Here is a 24,994-nt window from a genome sequence, read left to right on the forward strand (position 1 = left end):
CAGGCTGGTCACTAGTATCAAAAAGGTTGAGAAACACTTCTCTGAGGTGGTAGGATTCTCTCCTGCCCCCACATACCCTCTGTAGCTCTTGGCTTCGTTTCTGGACCATGGAGTACCGTCTCTTTGACCCCTTCAGTCAGTGTTTACAGTGATCTGAAAAGAGTGGGGAACCTTTAATCACCCCCACATCTGCAAGTCTCCCTGCTGAAGAATTAAATCTGTCCACCACCCCCAAATCAATCCTCCCTCCCCCCCATCAATTCGGCTCTCATTCGCCCCATCCTCATTTCGTCTGCTCCTTGGGGTTCTATGTCTCCTCTCCCAGGCCAGATGGGGCTGGAGCAGAGTGCCCTCTCCTCCTTTCTGGGCCAGGTATTGCAGGGAGGGAGAGGGGAGAAGTTGTGCCATTGTTTGCATTAGGGGTATGGGAGAGGGACCAGAGCTGACAGGTGCTGCTAGGCTCTTTTCTTCTCTCTGCTCCTCTCAGAGAGTCTCTAATGAGAATGGTATCAGATTACTTGGGAGGCTGGGGGAATTGAGAGGGAGTGCTGTCTGCTTCCTGCAGTAGCCCTACTTCACCACTTCTTGGAGAAGAGCCACCACCAATCAGAGGGGAGCTCCCTCCACCCCCACCAAGGTAGAGCTAAAAATGTATACTCCCTCAATGACCCAGCTGGCTATTCAGAAATTTCATTTTGCTATCGCTGAAACCCATTGTGACCAGGTGCACTTTAAGCACTGCTTCCAGTCAGTATTTTTCACTACATTCATCCGACGAAGTGGGCTGTAGCTCACGAAAGCTTATGCTCAAATGAATGTGTTAGTCTCTAACGTGCCACAAGTTCTTTTCATGGATACAGACTAGCACGACTGCTACTCTGAAACCTTCCAGTCAGTGTCTTTTCTGCTCTCTAAAATGGCCAGGGACAAAAACTTCTTCTTACAACATTCAGACAGTCCCCTCTGTCAGGTGACCCTCTTTTTTTTCCTGAGTGGTAGCTAGCTTATTTTATAGGGTGCCTCCATTGGAAGAGAAAACCATCAAGGTTTAATGACTCCACCTCCATACGTATAGAGAGTCCATAATATCAAATGGAATGTGTAAGTTGTACAAAGATTTCCTGAACTGTTGGGGGGGAGGGCGGAGTTCAAGCAAGAAAATTGGACTTGAAAGAGTTCTTGAAACTTTGTGACCCTCTGACACTGCTGTGTGACTTTTAACTCCTCTTGTGATTGCTGTGGTTCAGCTCACAGATCTTGTGTGCTGCAAAATCTCTGTGCAACCCATCTAGAGTTGCTCATCTTCTGTGAAAACAGCAGAATGTTCTTTACAAGAATCACTCACTTTTTTTTTTAAACTGCTTCAGTGGAAAGCTATACTGGCCGGTCACATTCTGTGATTGCTTTTTTAACAGAAATTTGAAAGTAGCATTTGTAGCTGTTTCCCCTCTTGATTATAGCAATCTGTGAGTCCAGGGATAGCAGCAGTACTTCATTTTAAAAACCATGTTGAATTTGGTGATATACAGAAAGGACTGATTCAGATTTAATCAGTGGGTCTCTTGTCTATTGAAGTCTAACTGTAATTCTAGAAATGACCGGGCTTTAAGTGATGATGGTGATGAATCTGGGGCATATGGGTGAGTAAATAAAATATTACCTCTCTCACCTGTCTGTCTCTCTCTCTTTCTCTGGGTGAATATGAAATGAAGAAAATGATCATGTTCCCATTAGCACTGGTGGTGATGTGTGTGTATAAAGAAGAGTAGGCACTTTTAAATGTGAAGCCTCTGACTTTCTTCCATCATGGGAATAGTACACAGTGATTAAGACAGAGAAATTGGCAGGTCTTTTTAGCTGTATAATAAATGACCAGATTTCCAATATCAGAAATTGGGGCTATGCATGTTATGTGTGAGAGTGAGCAGCCAGTTTGAAGCTTTGCTTTAAAATTCCTACTTGGATCCAAAAGTCATGAATAAAAGAGTATTTTTCCTGTTATGCTGGTGAGAAGAAAATTCATGCTGTATCTTGTTGGTGAATTTGCTAAGGATCTTAGCCTCATTTAATATTAAAATAAAAATATATATAATGTGACAATCTCAGCCTCGCCTGAGGTAACTTGTGCAGCGATGTTACTGAGTTTAACTGTTGCTTTAGGTGCTCTTGAATAAACTGTACACATTGTATAGTCTGTAAATCAGGTAGGCCTTAATTAAACTGATGCAAACGCTTGCATGGACACTTATTTTGGTTTAAACTAGGCTTATTTTGGTTTTCTTAATTCCATAAGAAATTGATAAAATCCTGGTTTAAATGGATGGATTTGTGTACCAGTTTAATGAAATTGGTTTTAAATAGATTTTAGTAAAACTTGTGCAATTCTGTATGTAGATGAGGCCTTAGATCAAGTACTGGATAGGATTCTTCTGCCCCATAGTGCTCAACCTACGTGGGCCCAAATGTGGGGAGCAGTGTGTGACAAAGTTCCGAAAGAGTGGGAACACAACATTCTTCAAGCAGGAAGGTAAGGTGCCAAGGGATTCATTCCATGAGAGTAAACAGACCTTTCTATCACGTCAGTGCAATGATTCTTTATTTGTGGTGTCAATAACTTTCCACAATAAATTTGAGGGGACGCCAAAGGTGAATAGAAAGAGGTGTCATAAACAGATAGCTAAGGGTTAATGCCTCTTTTACTTGTAAAGGGTTAAGAAGTTCACCTAGCCTAGCTGACACCTGACCAGAGGAACCAATGGGGGAACAAGATGTTTCAAAAGGAAGGAGGGAAGTTTCCTTTGTTTAGTCAGTTTTCAGTTTCAGCTGCAGTGAAAAAGATCAAGGAACCAGCCTCTTATCAGAGTTGTAAGTTTTAGAAAGGAATAAACAGGTTTATGTTTATTTTCTTTTGTACTTGTCTTGGTGCAGATTAAGGGAATTATCAAATTTGGGTATTCTTGTGTCTATTAAGATTTTTGCCCAGGGGAACATCCTGTGTTTTCAAGTTATTATCTGTGAGATTAGCTGGTATGCTGTCTCCCAGAGTGTTTGTTTTTTTTTTTCTTTCTTTTACCTTTCTTTTCTTTAATTAAAAGCTGCCTTTTTAAGAACCTAATTGATTTTTCCTTGTTTTAAGATCCAAGGGATTGGATCTGGACTCACCAGGGAATTGGTGAAGGAGTCTTTCAAGGCTACCCAGGGAGGGGAAGGTTTTGGGAGGAAAGGGAGTGATCCAGACACTGATAATTCTGGATAGTGGCAGCGATATCAGATCTAAGCTGGTAATTAAGCTTAGAAGTGTCCATGCAGGTCCTCACATCTGTACCCTAAAGTTCAGAGTGGGGGTGAGACCTATGACAGTAGGGAACTGTGGGACTAAAGTGACTGACTTTTCTCTTGAAATGTGGGATGTTTGAAAGAGAGGCCATGACTCTAGTCCAACCACTGAAATCAAAGGGACTTAAGGAATCAAGGGTAACTGGATTAAATTTAATGCCCCGTAATAGACAGGAGGTCAGAACAAATATCTAATGGCCACTTCTGGCCTTAAGCTCCCTGTACCAGTCTTGGCTCTCTCCTTCCCTCCTTCTGCTAGGCACCAGGCTATAATGGGTTTTAGGGGAGTTGAGTCTTGAGGGTAGGGAGAGTTTAGTGCACTACACTTAGCTCCTGTCACTGCCTCCTTTACTTAGCAGCAGGCTCCCTTTAGCAGTGGATAAACAGAGTAATAGAAGGGGAAGGCAGCATCATGCTGACCATTGGATACCCTGTGACAGGTTTAAAAAAAACAAACACTCCCTCGGGGCTCTCACTTCCAAAGACAATTTGTGTCCCTACTATGTGCTCAGGAATACAATGGGATAGAATAACTTTCTGGGATGAGTGGGGAGTTCTGTCTGTAGGCCCATTCAGACCTTGACCTTTGATCCTGTCAACAAGAAGAGGGATGTTAGACGGCTGCCTCCACTCAGAACTGCACATAAACCACTGACAGTCACTGTTGCCCCAGGCTAGATTTGAACTAGTGATCTAGAAATAAAATAGTCCATGTATCTATCACAGGGAAAACTACTTCAGGCCCTGTGGCTTCTCCTCTCCATGACAAATACCATCCATAAATGAAAATATTCCCCTACCAGGATGCAAACAGCAGGGACATAGACAACTTTTTTTATTTAGGAGGTGGTGGCTGTAATCAGGGCCGGCTCCAGGCACCAGCCGACAAAGCACGTGTAAGGGTGGCCAATCCTGGGGTAGAGGGCGCTCAGGGTGTTTTTTTTTTGGTTCGGCGGGGTGTTGCTCAAGGTTTTTTATTTCAGCTGGGTGGCGCTTGGGGGGGTGTTTTTGTTGGGGTAGGGTGGTTCTCGGGGGGATGTTTCGGCAGTGAGGCACATGGGGGGGGTGTTTCAGCGGGGCAGTGCTTGGGGGGGTGTTTTGGTGGCGCAACCTGGTGTGGTGCTTGGGATGGGGGTGGGGTTGGGGTTGTTGGTGGGGTGGCGCTTTTTTTTTTCTTTTGCTTGGGCCGGCAAAAAAGTTTGGAGCCGGCCCTGACTATAATAATTGTTGACTATTGCTTTAATGAGTAGTTTTGCACCATGACTACATTTGTTTATCTCGCTTTATCAAAAGCAGACAAACTTCTGTTCCAAAGTCAATGTTTCATTTATTGATGCAATCCCTAAATTTTGTGGAGAGCCTAAAGCCTGGCCCATATCCCCAGTTGTCTACGCTCACGAACAGCGATGAAAAGATAAACAGAAACCTCTTTTTCTGACTGAGCTTTCACAGTCTCCTTCTCTGGTCAGAGCACCCCTGCTTGTTTTTTCCTGCCTTATGCAGTAGTGTTGTAGCTGTGTTGGGCCCAGGAGACCTTACACAGAGCTCTTCTTCAGCTCAAAAGCTTGTCGCTCTCACCAGCAGCAGCTTGTCTTTTTTTTTCACCCTGCCTTGTAAGTTAAAGCAGTGAGCTGTGTTGCCTGATGAGTTTCAGCTACCTTGACTTTTCAGATAATTTAACCTTTTTCTGCATGGTCACTAAATCCTACCAAGGAGCACAGGAGACGGAGGGAGTTTTAAGTAACTCTTCTCAGTTGGCCCCAGGGCCAGTATCCCTCTACCTCTACCCAAAGGGGTAGTAGTATCTGTCACAATGTCATTGACAGTTCCTCTAAGCTATTCCATTCCACACAGATGCCATTTATATTAATTACTGTTTTGAAAGCAGATAAATAATGGATGGATTTAAGACCCCGTCCTCCTCCAATATTTATAGGAAACTTTAAAAGATCCTCTCTAGTGATAGACAACCAGCACAGCTAGCGCAGTTTGGTATTTAAGAAATGCTAGATTTTTCTAGTAGTCGTTAATGAAACTATTTCTGTTTACCTACCCACCCTGGCTGCTTAAATGAGTTGTCCCAGCTGCCAAGCTAGTGCATTGTAATGGAGATTGCAGTTCTCAGCAGCTTATTGAAGTACTCTGTAATCTTGAGTAAAAATGCTGTTTCTCTGTTAATAATTGAAAAACCTAAAATCAGCAATTTATCCCTTTGAATCCAGATCTGTGCTTCTCATTTATGGCTTGGGCTTGAAAATTACACATGCTCTCAGTGTTGGTGCTATGCATAAGATAATTAAGCAATTGCTAAACCCCCCCACCTGTTTGCTTTTTTTATTATGTGTTGTGTGTGGGGAAGTCCCCCCCCCCCAATATTCCTGATTAAGGCCCCCAGCAGTGGGCTAGAGCAGCTTCTACATTCACTGGTACATGATGGGAGCTAAAAATTTGGCTCCACATAGATGATTTCAAAGTGTATTTTTTCCCACTTAAATAAAATGCTTCAGAAAGAAGGGATACACGTTAAGTATGAGGTGCTGAGTTGAGGACAGTTAACACTAAACTACTCTTAAATTTGCTCTGTGTCATTGTCATTTTCTTAGATGGCTTCAGTAACAGATGCCAGATACAGACACAATGATGCTTCAGACCAAAATTTCGATTACATGTTCAAACTCCTGATCATTGGCAACAGCAGTGTGGGCAAAACGTCCTTCCTCTTCAGATACGTTGATGACACTTTCACACCAGCTTTTGTTAGCACAGTCGGAATTGACTTCAAAGTGAAAACTGTTTACAGGAATGACAAGCGGGTGAAACTGCAGATCTGGGTAAGTGCTGGCACTTTCCAAATATTTTATTTAAACTTGAGCAAAGATATACCAGAAAAGGTAATAATAAATGCTAAGAACAATTTGAAGCATTTGGCTTTTTGAAAGTAAATCCTGGATTATTCTAGGTTTATTATTCATGGGGTTTTATGTGATTGTATCTTTTCCCCATGCTTGGAGACTTTAAATCTGATCAGCTCATATCCACCAAATATATTTGTATCTTCCTGCAATATTGCACTGCTGAGCAGAAACAGGTAAATTCACTCCAACTGCTGAGGGTCCTCCCACACATAGCTACAGGGGGTAAGGGTGTGTGACATGGTATACCAGACTCAGAAGCTCCCTGCTGGAGGCCTCTGGTCCTATCATTAGGGCTCCGTGTCTGTCATGGAGGTCGCGGAAGTCATGAATTCCATGACTTTCTGCAACCTCCATGACTTCTGGTGTCGTTGGTCCCGGGGACTGCCTGAGCAGCGGTCCTGGGGGTGGCCACCAGCAGCTGGTGCTGCCGGCCCTCTAGTCCCCACCTCCAGCAGCAGCTTCCCAGTTCCCCCCCAGAGCAGTAAATCCCCCACCCCCCCCCAAGATTTAGTCAGGGCTATTTTTAGTAAAAGTCATGGACCAGTCATGGGCCATCAATTTTTGTTTATTGCCCATGACCTGTCCATGACTTTTTTTTTTTTTACACTAAAAATATCCATGACTAAATCGTAGCCTTACCTGTCACAGAAAAAGAGCAGTAGAGAAGCCATCCAAGCAGCCTAGAGAGACTGCCGGGAAGCGGCCATTAGCCCCTGGGGAAGTGGCCTGAATATTTGACACACCACTGGAAGGAGTCCTAAACTGATAATGGCCCAGCTGGAGAGCTGGGGCCAGAAAGTCTCAGAGCGGGCAAAACCATTGCCTCCAGAGAAGAAGGCCTGGGGATACAGCTCAATACCAGGCCTTGGACTGTGTAAAGACTGAGAGGCCTTGCGATAGATCTCTGTTGGACTGTCTGGAAAGGGGTTTGTTTTGTTTGTATTACCTACAGATTGTGTGGGACTCGGCTGGAGGCTGAGTTATTGAAACCACTGACAGAGTCACCATAAACTGAAGGAGAGTACAGGCACATGCATATTGCCAGGGGGCACTTGCGAGAGGTGGGTGCCACTCCGTTAAAGGATGCTAAAAACCAGCTCTGGTGAAACCATATCAAATGTCAACTAGAAGGAGAGATTCATACATAAACCCAGTCATATAATTTCTGCAATGAACCAGAATTTCACTGTCAAGTCAGCAAAATACTGTATCTAAGATTCCTAAACTACAGAGTACAGCACAGGTCTACAACTAAGCAAACACGCTATGAGTTCATCATGTTTCTTTTATGAAGTGCAAATGTTTTAGAAATATTTTTTATTACGTGTGACAGATGACTTGAAATTCAGTTATGCAGCAAAATTGACCTTGATAGTATTTAACCTTTCAGATACCTCAGAAAATTTGCATTCAAACTATGTTGGAAAGCTGTGCTCAGGCTTTTGTATTTTGAAGAATTAGAAAGCACCCACTTGGAATTCCCTTGCAAAATGCTCCCATTTGTATTAAACATGTGAAAAAGATATCAAACAGGGAGAGAGAAGGGCAGGTATCAAATCAAATTCAAGAGAGCCAGCTGCAGCAGCTTAAAAGGGTGCTCTGTATAGCTTTGTCTCCAGACTAATTAAACAGAGGCATTGGATATGAGGTTAGTTGAAACAATGTGTTATCATCTTCCAGACGTTTCTAGCCAATAGAAAAATGGCAGATGCACAGTATTCTGATTAATCCATGTGCAATGGATTCATAACAATCCTTTAGTTTCTAGATTAAAATATATCACTGTACATAGCACATCATTCTGAACTGCTGCTGTCTTGATTTGAGAGTGGGCATCTAAGCAGAGGATTTTTTTTAACTAAAGCATTTTCCATAGTAAACATAGAATTAATTTGATCTCTTATGTATCCAGGTGCATGATACAACAGATTTAATAGCAATACAGTCTTTGCCATGTTTCTAGATTCTGGTAGTAAAATAAAACTGATATATAGGTTGTCACAAACCTAGCTGTGAAATTATTTGATTTAGTGTTTGGGTTATGAGGATATTTCAGAGTTTAAAGCCATTACCAAATTAAACATGTTTCTCCTCCTGCGTTTGACTTTCTTACAGGACATCATGTCCCTGCTGTTAAGGAAGGCAAACGCTATAGCTATGTGAGGTTTATCAAGAACATTCTAAATACAATTTAGAATTAATCAAAAGTTTTAAATAAATGTTTGAAGTCTTCTGGAAAAGCCTTAAACTTGAAAAGAGATAATATACTATGTTTGATTTTTCAGAGAGAAGTCACTAAAATAGTAGGATTTGTAATATTAGAGTATCAACATTAGTGTATGTTGATTTAAAATGAAAAATTAAGTACTTAACAATTTCAGGGTGACATGCTTTTTTTATATTCCTTTCACAGATCTGTAATATTAACCATAACTTATGAGTTTTTTCACACAGTTTTAAAGTAGGTACCTTTTTAAAACCACTTAATATTTCAACCTGTTTTGAGTTCATTTGCTCTTGTCATAAACCTGAATCTGTAATCTGAATGTAAGCATGGTAGTGGTGCCTATTAACAGACCAAAATCTGAGCCCTTACAAGGCACAAAATGCAACTGAGTGCTCATAGGTGGATGAAAGGAATTGTTTTCTTATATATTTATCTCCCGGTGTTAATTTTGCTACTTTTTTTTTTAAAAAATGGATTTACAGAGCCTACATTAGGCTCTAATCTGCTTAAAAACTGATGGTACCACTCCCCATTGATTTCAATGGGACCATATGCAGAGAAAGATACTGCTCAATGTGAAGGAGGGAGCAGGGTCAGCTTTTCTTTGTATTGATGCATGAGAAGCAGAACAATGGGTGAAACTGTCTATAAACAAAAATGAAATTAGCTATTTGCTATGAAGGGCAAAAAGGAAACAAACAGCTTACATCTTGAAAAATAATTGGAAAAATCCTTTGTTTTAGTAACGCAAAGTTTATTAGTAACAAAAGAAATAAGATACCTTATTTTGAAATTTGTGGGACCTGATTCTCCAGTGCCTTGAATCTTGTGCAGTTGTTTACACCTCTGTGAAGTGGGTTCAAAACATTACACAAGATGTAAGGCGGAGGAGAATCAGGTCCATGACTTTTTAACTTGACAGTGTCTTTGGATAACAATGGGTGAAATTTATCACTGTGCAGAGTCCGTACAAAACCTACACATGACTTAAATCCTATTTTGAGGTCTTAAGTGGGACTTAAATGGTGTCTAGCTGTTGTGCTGACCTTCTGCATGGAAACGAATTTAATCCTAAATGTATTAGCTGTGAAAGTAACCCTTGACTGATTTGGGGCATCAACACCATTCTATCACTTAACTTGAAAGAGCACATTAACTGTACAGATGTGTCTACTCCAGCAGCTCTCCATGGGTCCAGGTGCACTGGGTTAGAACTAATAGCAGCTTTGTAAAGCTTTATCGGAAAGTTAAACAACACAGTAGTTAAAATCAACTGAGTCTTGCTGAAACTAGAGGCTTCCGGCCCTGATGGAGCTGTTCCAGTAGAGGATTGTGGGTCTGAGGTTGGCTAATCTAGACAATGGCCAGGCATGTGGTACTTGGGATTAAATGAAATCTCATTGGAAATTTAACTGTTTTACTTTGTGGCTTTCCGGACAAGGTCATGCTAACGTTTTTCTTTTTATTCAAATTAAGGCCAATGAAACTTAACAGCAACTCTTAATTGATCAGTCGTAACACACAATTATTTCCTAAGGTAAGAAGGACGAGGCAATTATATAAAGAATCCCTTGAGTTTCCTTTGAGTATCAAATTTCATGGAGCAACATTGTTAGGGACATACAATGTTCTCTGCTCTGCCATCTTTTTCAGTGTGACAGTCATGAAGCCCTATTGAATGATGTAGCCTTGGCAGTCTGGAGTTGTAGTGGCACTCAAGTGGCTATCTATAAAAGTTTGATCTGCTATCATGCAGCACATGGGGGAGGAAGAAACCCAGTTGTAGTAAGTGTACCTCATAGTGATCATTAATTGCTATGAATCAGAATTATTATCCTATGAATTGGAATACTCCCTCTTGGTGCTGATGGGGTTTGCCTTTTGCTTACATTGATCAAAACAATGGACAATTTGATGGGAAGCTCATACTAGTAGTAGTTTCTCTGATTTTTCTTTTATATTTTCAAAGATGAGAGAATTTCATACCCTTTCTGAGTGCCGATCAGTAAAGACTGTAACAGCTTGCCAGTCGGAAACAATTGTAACCTAACTAATGTGCTTTGGTATTAAAATGTCTAGTAGAAATTGATTTGTGTTTGCAAGCTGGAGATCTTATTTCTGTGGATGTGAACTTCCTAAAACAAACGCATTTTATGCACAAAGATTTAATGATTAGTTAGGTGTAATGATCAATAAAGGATGGCCCTAATCAATCCTTATAAAAGGATTCCCCACCGCTGTTCTGGTTTGAGTCAGGAATTTAATAAATGATCCTATCTGAAAATATTTGAGATCTGTGAAGAGTATTTTTACCTCTTGGGTTGGGAATAGGAGAAAACATATTAAAGAACAAAAACATGAATAATACTTTTAAAGACACAATTTCTTTGTAAAACTTCTGTTACTGGAGTGCAAAATGACATATTTTGCCCTGAGAGGGAATAAGAAGTGTAATAATTAAATTCAATTAAAAAAAACAAACAACTCTCTGCATACTTTGTTGTATGCACTGTAATTTTTACTCATCTAGCATATTGTTCTGCTTTTGTTTATGAAGGTGGTTTTGTAGAAAGGGTTGAATAAATTGCTTTAAATTTAGAATTTTCCAGAATTGAATTGGTGAAAGATAATGAATAAACCATTTGTGTTAGGATTTCTCTGTAAACATAGTTCATAAAAGCTGGTTACAGTGTATTCATTTATATCTCTGGCATTTAAAAAAAAATCCCACTTGGCAGAAAGAATCTCAATCTCATCTACTGCATGTTTGTAAGAAGCTAATTTATAACCTTGCTGTACTTGTGTGTTCAGGATTACCTGTCTCTTGACAAACAGTTCTGTATTCCCAGAGATATTAATTACTGATCAGAAAGGAAAGCCATTCTATTTCGGGTTATGGTGTTTCCTCATTATTTAAAAAAATAAATCACAAGGGTAACTTTTTTGTACATTCTTAACAAACATGTACAGCTACTACTTAGAACTATGTTCAGGTTGCCTAGCAGCCAGTAAAAGGCATATTGTATAGATCCAGAGGGATGTGGTGTGAATGAATGGAAGTGATTTTGATTTTAGGAAGGGATAGTGCCAGAATAGTTTTATTCTTTAACTGGTTTCCGTATGTTTATGTGAATATTGGTTTAAGTCACAATGGATATATATGCAACAGAACTCAAGAGCAACACTGTCAGATAAAATACAAAAGGCCAAACTCACTCAGTGACCAAAATCCAGAATAATTCCACTAACTTCAGTGGTGGTCTGAATTTACAACACATTTACATCAGGATAACTGCTGGCGGAACTTGGCTGAAAAAAACATATTGCACACCACACTAGACAGGGTTTGTGCCAAGGATCTTCATAGCCATTGCATTAGACCTCTCCCATTTTAGCTAACACAGTAATTAGTGATATAAGTAGGTTATACTCTTCTGTGGATCAGCCCCTGGAGGGGGAGGGCACAACGCATGCTTTGCCAGTTGGTTAGACAGTTAATTGTGAGACAAAACTGGAATGTTGGGTTTCAAGATTCCTGGGTTCTCTTTCTTATTATCCATCACATACATATGTGGCTCACATTACTGTAATATCTGAGAGCCTGACAAACTTTTATTACATATTTATATCCTCTTAGCATAGGTAGGCAAGTGCTATTATTCCTATTTCTCAGATAGAGAACTGAGGCACAGAAAGACTAAGGCCCAGATCCTCAAATTTAGGACCCTAACTCACTGAAATCGTCTTCCATGTGTTTCCTTGTTTTCTTCATCATCATCATACATGAGGGATCAGATGATCACAGAATGACCAGTGCTTAGCTGTATTTTTCTTCTCCTTTTCTGGAATAATGATCAATGTAAACTGGGGACTTGAAGATCTTAGCTGGGATTCTCTGGTTCACTAAGGCCAATTTGTACACATAGCAGCCAGAGAAGGCCAGAGGAGAATTTACCCTGTGATTGGGAACTCTCTGATGGCATAAAGCTGGTGGAAGCTACTCTGCCATCTCCTGTGCCAACTGTCCTCTCCATCCTGGCAAAGGGGAAGGAGGGTGTGTCAAGATGGTACATGGCTGGGACAGGAAAGCAAGGGGTGTGGAGGACTAGAGCTCACCCAAACCCCCATTGGCATAAGGTCCCTGAGTGATTATATGCCCATGGCATAAGTTAAGGCTGCTCCTGTGCACTGGAACTGCTCAGCCCTGATCAGGAAGCTCAAACCAGTTCCCTGGGGCTGCCACTTGGACAAAGTGTGAGAATTGAGTGTAGGCTGTAGTGCAGAAGCTGTGCTTGCATGTAGTGAAGAATTGGAGCTTAAGCCCATTCACCTGAGGTGAAATTCACCCATGCACAGAGGGCCACAATTAATATGCACTACTTAAGTCCTACTTAAGCTCTTTGGGTTGGGTGTCTGAGCTGATAATGATTCTTTGGTTTAATGGCACTTAAATGGTATATAGGCCTGTGCTAGCACAAGAACAGATAACTTTCACTCAGAGTACACAAACTGAAAATCAGGGTGTTTGGTTTTTTGTTTTTTTTTTTCCTCCTGACTTTTCAGTCATGATGATCTTAGGTGTTGCTTGTAACTGTAGTAAGTACGAAGTTTTCATACAAAAATGCAGTTTTAAACTTGATGGTGTCCTTCTAAAAATTAACAGTTCTACCTACCAATTTATAACCTGCTATTGTTACGAGTAATACTTACGATGATCAGACAAGAAAGACGTTAGAGCAGGAGTCCCCAATGCAGTGCCTGCGGGCGCCTACGGGGCAATCTAAATGTACCTGCATCCTGGCCAATGGTTGAGCGTCTGCTGAAATTCGGCGGCATTTTGGCTGTGACGCCTCTGGATGACGCTGCTTGCCGCTGACAAACGACATCTTCCAGAGGCATCGCCGCCAAAATTTGGCGGCATTCCGGCAGATGCTCGACCTCCGCCACAGTACTTCGTCTGGTGGGCGCCAGACGAAAAGGTTGGGGATGACTGCAATAGAGAACATTTTTTTTTGAAGTTCAATTTGTTTATTTGTGCATTGGATAGCACCTTGTCTTCGTTCAGTTAGTCAGTTTCCCCTGCTCTTTATGTGGATTTTTCTCACAGCAGCCAGGGAGAGAGGAAAAAAGGTCATGTGTTTTTTTGTTTTTTTGGTTTTTTTTTTGTTTGAAAAGGAAAGGGGGGGAAAAGAAGGGAAAAACAACAAACATAATGTTATCTGTTTCCTCCACCCTTTGTTTGTCTTGTCTATTTAGACTGTAAGCACTTTGGGGCCGGGATGGTCTCTTGCTACGTTTTTGTACAATGGCCAGCACACTGCCATTCCATTCTCAGTTGGCTGTAGGTGCTCTCCTAATAAAAATGGTTATTAATAATAATAATAATTATTATAAGCATGATTGTCATAACTATAAAGGTAAGGGTAACAGCCCTCCTGTGTACAATACTATAAAATCCCTCCTGGCAAGAGACACCAAAATACTTTTACCTGTAAAGGATTAAGAAGCTCAGGTAACCTGGCTGACACCTGACCCAAAGGACCAGTAAGGGGACAAGATACTTTTAAATCTTGGTGGGGGGAAGGCTTTTATTTTCTGTTCTTTGTTTTGGGGGTTGCTCTTGGGACTAAGAGGGACTGGACTTCAATCCATGCTCTCCAAATCTTTCTGAAAAAGTCTCTCATATTTCAAACTTGTAAGTAACAGCCAGGCAAGGCGTGTTAGTTTTATCTTTGTTTCCTCAACTTGTAAATGTTGTTTTTGCTAGAGTGTTTACTTCTGTTTCCTGTGACTTTGAACCTAAGACTAGAGGGGGTTCCTTTGGGCTCTTTGAATCTGATTACCCTGTAAAGTTATTTTCCATCCTGATTTTACAGAGATGATCTTTACCTTTCTTTCTTTAATTAAAAGCCTTCTTTTTAAGAACCTGATTGATTTTTCCTTGTTTTAAGATCTAAGGGGGTTGGATCTGGACTCACCAGGAATTGGTGCAGGGAAAGGAGGGGAAATGATTAATTTCTCCTTGTTTTAAGATCCTAGGGTTTGCATCGGTGTTCACCAGGAACTTGGTGGAGAAGTCTCTCAAGGCTACCCAGGGAAGGGTTATAGTACTTGGGAGGGAGATATTCTGTAGGGGAGGTAGACAGTTTCCCAAATGACTCCTAAATAATTTGGATGGTGGCAGCAAAACCAGATCTAAGCTGGTAGTTAAGTTTAGAGGTTCTCATGCAGGTCCCCACATCTGTTCCCCAGAGTTCAGAGTGGGGAAGGAACCTTGAAAATGATAAAACAAGCAAGGAGATTCAGCAGGTGATATAACTGGGGCTCTCTATACTTAAAATGCTGCAGTGGCACAGCTGCAGCGCTTCATTGTAGATAGATATAGCAATAGGAGGGGTTTTCCCATCACTGTAGGTAATCCCACTCCTTGAAAAATGGTAGCTAGGTCAGTGGTAGAATTCATCCATGAACCTAGCACTATCTGCACTGGTGGCTAGGTGGGCTTAACTACGTCTCTCAGGAGTGTGGATTTTTCACACCCCTGAGAGGCATACATACAGCAATGTAACTTTTCTGTGTATACCAAGCCAGAAACTATTTTTAATTCTCCATTGAAAGAAAGGTTAGGTCTACCCTCAAAAGTTAAGTTGACCCAGATACATTGCTCAGAGGTGTAAAAAATCCACATACCTGAACAATATAATAGAGCCCCTCTAGCCCTTGTGTAGACAGTTCTAAGCCAATGAAAGAATTCTTCCGTCAACCTCGATACCACCTCTTAGGGAGGTGGATTAACTACATTGACAGGAGACCCTCTCCTGTTGCTGTAGTGAGTGGCTATGCTGAAGTGACAGCGGCACAGCTGTGCTGCTGTAGTATTTCAAGTGTAGACTAACCCCTAGGTTTTAAATTGGGCATCAGGTTGAAAGGCAACTATTCAGATGGACAAAGGATATTTAGACTCCAACATGATTTCAGGACGCAGCCAAACAGACATTGGGAAAACTTCTGTTAATGGAATAAACAGTACACTTTCCTGAAGGTTCTAGGCACACACTAACCAAAGTTTCCCCAATGCTAAACTGGCTAGACCTTTAGCAGGTATTAATAGCTTTGATGACTGTTAGAGGGAGAGAGAGAGAGACGTTCTCCAGCACTCATGCACAGCTGTGACTAAGGTATAGTAATGTCATTCTGTTTTTGTGGAAAGGATGCTGGCAAATTGAAACTTGACAACCACTAATTAAGCTGAATAGCTGTTTCCATTTTTTTAAAAAGCAATCCAGCCGTAGTTGCCTGGAAGGCAAATATGTAATATTTTAAAAAGCCATTTGCGTTAGTTGTCACTTGAATGATAGTGTTACTATGGAGCACACCTGATGGGGAGGAGACTCCCAAGAAGTAATGCTGATAACTAAGTTAATTTTTTCTTTTTAAAGAGATAAAAATAGAATGTCATAGTGCTTAGTATAATTGTAAACTGTAATATTTTAATGTTAATTATACACTTCACCAAGAAGATAATTATGCATGTTGGATGAGAGTCATCTGTTCCCGCAGCTTCAAATTCTCAATATATTTCTGATAAATTCTTTATAAAAACCTACTCTAGATTAAATGCTGCTACCAACTTGTTTCTCAAAAAGAGACATTTCTCTATTTTAACAAATGTATGCAGTAGTTGTGCATGACTCTGAAGATAAACTGGGCCTGATTCTGCCCTCGTACCGCTATATATGACCCGTAACTCTATTGAAGTCAGTGACGTGATCCCAGGGTGCAGCCTGGGACTATGGGACTGAAGTGCCCCCTTAACTCTCCAGCCTGGGCTGTCTCTCACAGTGCTTTGCTAATGACAAGTGGCAAACCCCTCCAGGCTCTGTTATCACTCAGCATAACCACATGTGGAGCCCCACAGCCAGCTAGATTGCATGAATGTTCCCAGAGCCACTCATGAATCTCAGAAAGAGAGAGAGGCACCAGCTGAATCCCTCCAGTTCCCAGCTGTGTACCTCAGGAATATACCATCTGGCACTGCTCAAGATGAACAGTGCAAGTTTATTAGTTGGTTTGCCACTTCATCAATGGAAAGTGGATACACACCAGCCTTTGTAAACCTGAGCAGATATACAAAACACTTCAGGCAAACTCACTGGTAAAGATAAACAGTAAAACAAGTTTATTGACTATAAAAGATAAATTTTAAGTGATAGGCAAAAACTCAGAGTGGTTACCAAAATAAAATAAAATATATATAAGCACGCAATCTAAACTCTGAACCCTACTAGATGAGGAAACATCTAGATTATGCAGTTTTTCTCACACCATTGGATATTGCAGTTAATAGTTCAAACCTGGGCTAGTCTCCCCTATTGGAGCCTTCAGTCTTCTGAATGTCTTTGTTGCTTGCAGTGTAGGTGGGGGGAGGAGAAAAGGGCCAAGCAGGGGGTCACTGTGTTCTGTTTTATACTCTCAGTCCCATGTGCTTGGAGAACATAGGTCCAGGCATGTCTGGCTGGCATTGCTGAGTCCGCAGGCAAGGTTGAGCAATTCCCCTGGTGTGGCATTATGCAGATGAATCATTGAATTGTAACTCCCTTACTGGACAATGGCTGTTGATGGTGATTTGACGCCCGCCCGGGCATTGATTACTTTCCTTGATATCTCTGGGCAGCTAATATCTGGCTGATTCCCCAACTTACAGCATGTTTTAGTGACAACCATAGAACACAATTCTCATAACTTCATATACACCAGGGTAGGCAACCTATGGCATGCGTGCCAAAGGTGGCACACAAGCTGATTTTCAGTGGCTCTCACACTGCCAGGGTCCTGGCCGCTGGCCTGGGGGGCTCTGCATTTTAATTTAATTTTAAATGAAGCTTCTGAAACATTTTTAAAACCTTATGTACTTTATATAAAAAAATAGTTTAGTTATATATTATAGACTTATAGAAAGAGACCTTGTAAAAACATTAAAATGTATTACTGGCACGGAACCTTAAATTAGAGTGACTAAATGAAGACTTGGCACACCGCTTCTAAAAGGTTGCCGACCCCTGATATACACTAATGATATACATATTTAGATGGAACAGTGACTTTCAGCAGATCATAACCTTTCCCCTGATACTTTACATGGCATGCTTTATATGCAATATCACGATTATATGTAAATTAAGAATATGGGGGTTACAGGGTGCTCCCCCAAGGTATAGAACATCACAAGTGGGTTTACATCAGTTTAACTCTAGTTATTAAAACTAGGCCCCTCTCATTTGATATATATATAGACAGAAAATCAAAATGGCCAAGATCATGACTGACAAAAGAACAAATTGGCCCACGTAGCAAAAGGAAAGGGTTTAAAAAAACAAACAAACAAACCCCACATCTCATTGTTGCAGCATCAGAAACTCTTTGGGTCATGAGAATGGAAAAAAACATCTAGGCTCCAGGGACATAAGAAAGAACAACCATGTTCCTGATTAAATATAAATCAAGCTAGTAGTTTTATTAAACAAATAAGGTAAGGCCTTTCCTTAATGGTAGTTTCCCAAATATTGCTGTGGCAGGAAAGAACCTAAAAGGTGAAGAAAAATAACTGGCAAAAATAGCCTGGTAAAGGGGGAAAAATACATGTCACAGAGGGGAAAAAAACCCGTGTCTTTGAAAATGGGAAAACAGTAAACAAAAGTGCTAAGTATGAGTAATACCTACAATTAATGAAGAGAGGGACCTTCTATGCTGCCCTGAAAGGTAAGCTAGCTACTAGTGAACACTGCATAGGACGATTCCTCTTCAAAACACAGCACAAACTTTAGCTAATACATCCCCACAGCACCCCTGTGAAGTAGTTAAATAATGTTGTTCAAATTTTACAGGGGAGGAAAGTGGGGAGGAAGAGAGGTTAAATGTCAAAAAGGAAGTTAGTGGCAGAGCCGGACTTCTTTTTTTTGTACTCTGTATTTTATTGATTATTTATGTAGCATTATTGTCATCCATAACCCGTGTAGTGGTTTGTATAGTGACAGTGAATGTAGAAGAGTCACTGCCAACAGTTTGTAAGTGGCAATTCTAGTGGCTATGTGTGGGCTGCGCTGCAGAGGGAAGGATGGGTGTTTGAGAGGACCCCGGCTGTTTTCTGAGGTATGCCATTTCTCTGACTGTACTGTGAATGGTTAGAGTATTGATAACCAGTTGTCTTCTGTAAGTCACACACACAACTTGTTTTTGATCACACTGCAGTTCAAGGAGAGTCCTACAACTTTTACATCTTAAGTAAATCCTTTAGGGAAAGCTAACATGGGCTAAGCTGCTGAGCCAAGGAACGGTAGGTGTCCCAGAGGGGTCGGTCTTAGGGAGAAGAAGCAGGTGGTCCTTTAAATCAGCACCGTCTTGCTCCTTGTTCAGGAAGCAGCATTGGCATTTTCTATGCAGAGGTATTTGTTTGGTAATTGAACCTTGGCTAAGGAGTGCCCAGCATGGGACAGAGAGGGAAGAAATAGTACAAAACCAATTAAATCTGAGTATGTAGAGTACAACAGGAGTTTTCCTTTGTAACTGAGTCCTTTCTTTGGTACTGTGTATTTTTCTTAAATCAAACCTGTAACTTAATACCTCTGAAGACAGTGACCCAATTTTTTAAAAAGCTGTTTGACACACACATCAAGAGAAACAGAGAGCTTCAAAATACAGCTTCCTCAGCTGTCTACACTGAAGTTCTTGCTGGGACATTGTCTGGGCAGTCTCTGAATTTCTTCTCTAGTCACACCCAGGCAAGGGCATCAGGTTAAGTAGACTTAACTCTTCCACTTTCCAAACAAACCTCACTTCTTTAAACACTGATGAATCACCAGTGGAAGCAGGGATAGCGGAATTCCTTCCTCTGACTCTGAAGGTGGTTCCAGTCCTAGTTCACTTCATCACCTGGACTGCCAACCCCAAACATTAAAAAATCATGAGATTGGTGTATGTATCCCGAGATTTTAAAAAATAATAATTTTGAGGGTCTGTCTCTTTTTGTGTGTATGTTTTCTGTTTTTAGAGCTTTTCTGGTTCACATTTAGAACTTTTTCTCCGCAACCATGAGAGCTAGAAATGTACTATTTTTTTTTAAATTACTTGACATTTTCACATAATAGAATGACTATAGGAGCTTAAAACCCCCAGATATCAAAAGACTCATGATAAAATTGTGAGAGTTGGCAACGGTGCCTCACATATATTAAACCCTTCTAAGTAAATGGCATAATTTTGAATGACTATATATAAAATGTAGTAGGGGTATAAACTAAGAAAACAAGTCAGAACTGGAAAGTAGCTTTTTGTGTATTTTTTTTCGGTAGGTGAAAATGTAAATCTGTGGGTCTAGGGCCAATCTGTATAAATACTTCTGTTTACCCCTAATACTGACATTCATTTGCAAACTCAATTAGTTAATGTTTTATTCAATGCTTTGAAAATACGAAGTGTTATGTAAGTAGCGATGGGCTGAGAAGGTGATATCTGGATCTGAAAAGGTATGGGTTGAGGTTCTGGGGGTTGGCCTGAGACTGATTCAGGGCTATGGGTGAGGGTATAGTCTAGCCATTTTCATGAGATTTCAATCAAAATTGGCAGAAATATAAAATCAGCTGATCACATAATATCTCTGCCATTTCTGACTGGTCTCATGAGATTTAGACCGCATCCAATCTGGAACTGGAAAACAATCCCCTTCAATTTAGAGTCAAAACCATAGAGACTGGTTGGGATCTAGGGATTTGAACCCAAAGCCCCTCAAAATTCAAGGGGATTCAGATTAGAGATTCCAGTTTTACCCTATCTTGGTATGTAAGTGCTTAGTATTGTCATTATTACTATATTTCTTTAATAAAAACAAAGATGTACTTTAATGTGGAATCATCACAAAAAAATTATGGTATGTATTTTTTTTTCAGAAGCAGAATAATAATTACTTATGTTTAATTAAATAAAATACTTCTTCCTTTACATAATAATACATGGAGATATACCTATCTCACAGAGCTGGAAGGGACCCTGAAAAGTCATTGAATCCAGCCCCCTGCCTTCACTAGCAGGGCCAAGGACTGATTTTTGCTCCAGATCCCGAAGTGGCACCCTCAAGGATTGAGCTCACAACCCTGGGTTTAACAGGCCAATGATCAAACCACTGAGCTATCCCTCTACATAAGTTAACAGGCTTTTCTTTACATTAAGATGTATATAAAAAATTTGCAGGCAAAATTAAAAGTGATTACATGTACAAGGCATGGGTGTTTTTAGTCTTTCAATCAGAAACCCTGTAAATTAATGGTTTTGCCTCAACGATGCAATTGTCCTATTTTAAATATGTATCTGCTTATGTCTTTGGCACTATTGTATTGATCTAACAACTTAAGCTTGCTGAGCAGGGCACTTTTGTGTATGCACAGTTAAGCAGTTGGCCTGCAAGATTTATTTCTGTTTATAGTTAATCACCCTCAATCCCTTTGCTATCTCATTATAAGCGTCATGCTGTACTCCACTGAGAAGTATGAGCCAAATTCAACCTTAATGTAAGCTCCATTGACTGCAGTTGTTCCTGCTGATACCAAGGTTGCATTTAACCTTATTACAAGCTACAACATCTCTTGCCTTGCTACTTGGACTACCTTTTTGCATAGTGAATATGAATGCAATATATTTGCTCTTTCTTGGTTCACTTCAGCAAAATAACTCTTGTAAAATCATTCCAATATCTCATCCAGTGACTGGCAATTCGAAGTCTCCACAAATATTTTGCTATAATTGACAATGACTATATTGTATCTGGTGGTGGGTCTGAACCAAACCTCTCAGATCCCACTGCTCTCCATGCGTTGTGGAATTTCTCTTCTGGATATTAACTTTATGGCCACCTCAGGCATATCACTAGATATCACAAATTATAAATAGCAGTATTCTGGTTGTCTGCACTCTTTTGTCTCAAGCTAAACAAGGATGAGACAACATAACAAAGAAATATGTCTGTGATATTACTAATCCTTTTTTCAATATGATTGAGATGAACATAGCTAGTATTTATGAAATGGCTGATTTAAATGGGGAACAGCCAATAGAAGCTGAATCGCATGTGGTGGAATGTGTTACTGTGTACTTTACAGTGTTGTTGTAGCTGGGTTGGTCCCGGGGTACGGGAGAGAGAAAGTAGGTGAGGTACTATCTTTTATTGGACCAACTTCAGTAGGTGAAAAAGAGAAACTTTCAAGCTTACACAGAGCTTGTCTTCATGTCTGGAAAAAGGTACAGAAATTGGTCCAATAAAAGATGCTACCTCACCCACTTTCTCTCTGTTGTGCACTGGTATTAAAGATGAGTTAATTAATTCCCTAATTCCTGATCACTTACTAACACGCTAATTCACCAAGAAGGATGGAGTGAATGACAACGTCAGCTAAACCTCCAACACCACCCGCTGATGGTCTGTGTTCTACATTTTTATCAGATTAAATTATTTTCAGTCATGTGGAAGGTGAAGGACACAGGATTGTCCCTGAAACATTCCCAGATGTGCTAGTGTGGGGAATTATGCCTACACAGGTAAATTATGCCTACACAGCAGCTTTTTTTTCACAACACAAATATGCACTGACCATGTCCATGCACTCTCACCTACCACACTCCCTACTTTTTGTTTGTGCATTCTGGGAAAATCTGTGGAACTAAAAAGAGGGGATCCGTAGGGGACAGAGCGCCAGAGAGTGGACAAAGAACAACAATACATAGCATGGTCCATTCTGGGATGTCCTGCCACATGGAAAGCTGAAAGTCTCATCTGCAAAGAAATATGACCATTATGACCTAGTTGCAGAAAGACATCTGTGTCAGCCTAGGCTGCTGGTAAGGGCGACACTTGGTTAGTTCCCATAGTTAATATTTTTAATAACCATGTAGTTTGAGGGCACAAACCATGTTTAGGGCCAATTATGTTACTAACTGGTCACAAACTCAGTAGCACCACTTATAAGGTAGATGTAGCCTTCGGAGCCCCTGGCTGTCTTATTGGGCTCTTTGGCTTTTGTCACAGGGTGGGCTTTGTCATGTTCCAGCCTAAGAAATTTCCAGATTGGAATTCCCCTCTTCAGATGGTGTCATTGTTCCCATGATCCACACAAACGTATTCAAGTGACCTCTGGCATGTATTGTGCTTGTCATGTACTTTCACCTGGGTTGATAAGTCCATCAGCTCATTGCTAATTATGCTTCAGATACCCTTTGACTCATTACTTAATTTATATTTTGGAAATTGAAATGAAACAAAGAAGGAATCAGCATTAGAATTCTCAGAGAGGGGCAGCCTTAAGGGGAACAGAGGGATCTGTTGTGTTTTGGGGCTGTGGTGTTTTGTTCATTGAAATAAACTACATACCACTCAAAACTACTGTGCCCACTACATTATCAAAGGAAGGGACGATGTTGGATTTCCCTATGCCATAATGCCAGATTTTGACTGTCCCTGAACAGTGGCGAAATAACATACAGATTTGCACTAGTGCTAGAGTATAAAGTGACTGATTGTCATCTCAATACTGGCTTCTTCATAAAATTGCACAGATCATTCTGTAGTTCCTTTGGGACAGAAGTGGTGGAGGGAAGTGGGCCAGGTGTGTGTGTATGAGAGAGGGAGATGTACATATATGTGAATTACCAATATGTATCAAAGAATATTAACTACAGGTTATTCCGACTGCAGGAAATGAGAGAATAAAATGCACAAAGTCTCACTCTGTGTAGGACTGTTTTTGGCATTATAATCATGTTAACAGTGCTTTTGCAGTGTATGTCTGAGTCTGAAGGAGGATCTTGTTGCTTCTGCCCCATTTGGCCCATATATTAGTGGTAGTCCTCCTGGGTGCTGAACAGAGTCGAGGATATTCTGCAGTTACTGCATGTTTTAGTGCCATGGTAACTGACTTGTTCTCCATTGACTACCAGTCAGGTGCAAAGCCTTTCCCAGATGTATATAGAGAGAAACATTTTAAGAAACAAATAGTGGTAGGTCCATCAGAGCTGTATGAGGTCTGATGGACCCATTAAAACACTTTCCCTTACCAAGTGGTTGTCTCTCTTTTTTTTATTATTATTATTATTATTTATTATTCTGCAGAACTCTGTCTGTTATGCATTTTCCAGTCTAGAAATTGTCTTGTCTTATTTGGTGATTAAAAAGAACACTTTCCCATTTGACTTTACAACCACGTGCCAAATTGCTTGTTTACTGTGCATTCCACTCTCGTTTTATGAATCTCTTTTGCAACGATGTCCGTTCCTGTAGTTTTTACTCAGATTGGTAGTATCCATTCTGAGTGAAATGATGTACCACCTGTATAAACATGTTTGCATGAATTGTGAGGATAGCTCTTGCAAACAGTGGCATTAGCAGAGTTTGTAATAGTGAGTTTACATAGGAGTGAGCAAGATAAATAGGGCGGAAAATAGCGAGAGGAAGCCAACTCATCCTTTTGATTCTGTTGTTTTGACAGTAATTTTAGGCACTTATTTCTGGTCAGGCCATAATCAGATTTATTTTTATAGAGGGCATTTTGTGAGTGGAAAATTTTCTGATAGGTCTGTGTCAACTGATTGCACAAAATAATATCGCTGGAAATTTACAGCTGGACAAGGCTAATTAAGGAATGTGTTTTCTTAAAATGGACTTTATACCTGTCAGTTAATATCCATAGCTCCCTCTACAATCCTAGATTGTCGGACCTTGGGCCTGGTCCTACTCTTATTGACAGCATGGCTGACTATATTGACTTAAGGTTATAAAACAGGTGTAAATGAGAAGACTTAGACCTGCTAACGTTTTTATTTTTTTAAAAGAGGGGATCCCACTTCACTCCTGTTGTAACTCCATTGATTTCAGTGCAGTTACAATAGGGATGAATCATGCTCATGGATATTAATTTACAAAATGCCCTGGTCTGACCTGTGGTATATAGAAATAACGCTATACGTGCTAACACTCTTTTCTTTTTGGAGTAACCCAGCTGTGCACCATCTGAGTGCAGGGGAGAAATGGAGGAGCAATACACTGGTTGGTTGTTTCTCCATGGTCTGGGGCTGGTGGGGGGAGTTTATTTTCCCTGCTGTTACATGAGCTAGTGGGAACTGCCTCTCCATATATGCATGTTAATGATGATGCTAACATGAAGAGCTGGTTTCACCATCCTAGTGAGTGTACAGTAACTCCCTTATTTTTAGGGTGCTGTAAAGGAGCCCTCTCTCACCCCAGGTGTGCTGCCTTGTGGCTTGGTCTGGTAATTAGGGGGCACCATACAGGGTGAAAGCTGTCAATGGCAGTTCATGCTATTGTGCCCCCTCTCTTTGTGAATCAGCCCTCCAGCCAGGTCGCTGTACAGTCCCCTCCTTCTGCAGTATCAAACTCCAACCAGATTAGCTGTCTAGCTGCTACCTCAGATATTCCTCCATTTCACCTCTAGGTCCTGTGTCATTTCCCAGTAGGAAA

At 40.7% G+C, this 24,994-nt stretch overlaps 1 protein-coding gene across 7 annotated transcripts in view; it reads left to right on the top strand.

The window, feature by feature from the left end:
* RAB3B (RAB3B, member RAS oncogene family) overlaps positions 1-24,994 on the top strand; it is a 129,464-nt gene that overhangs the window by 16,446 nt on the left and 88,024 nt on the right. For 5 of the 7 annotated variants that reach the window (XM_030573672.1, XM_030573675.1, XM_030573678.1 and 2 more), the window contains one exon: positions 5,940-6,167. In XM_030573672.1, the coding sequence (XP_030429532.1) occupies positions 5,940-6,167 (228 nt within the window). Of the gene's footprint in view, positions 1-2,465; positions 2,528-2,836; positions 2,866-5,939; positions 6,168-24,994 lie in introns of those variants that run through there. The other 2 variants (XM_030573677.1, XM_030573676.1) reach the window with 2 other exon arrangements.

This window comes from Gopherus evgoodei, chromosome 8 (genome assembly GCF_007399415.2).
Source record: "Gopherus evgoodei ecotype Sinaloan lineage chromosome 8, rGopEvg1_v1.p, whole genome shotgun sequence".
Lineage (NCBI taxonomy): Eukaryota > Metazoa > Chordata > Testudines > Testudinidae > Gopherus > Gopherus evgoodei.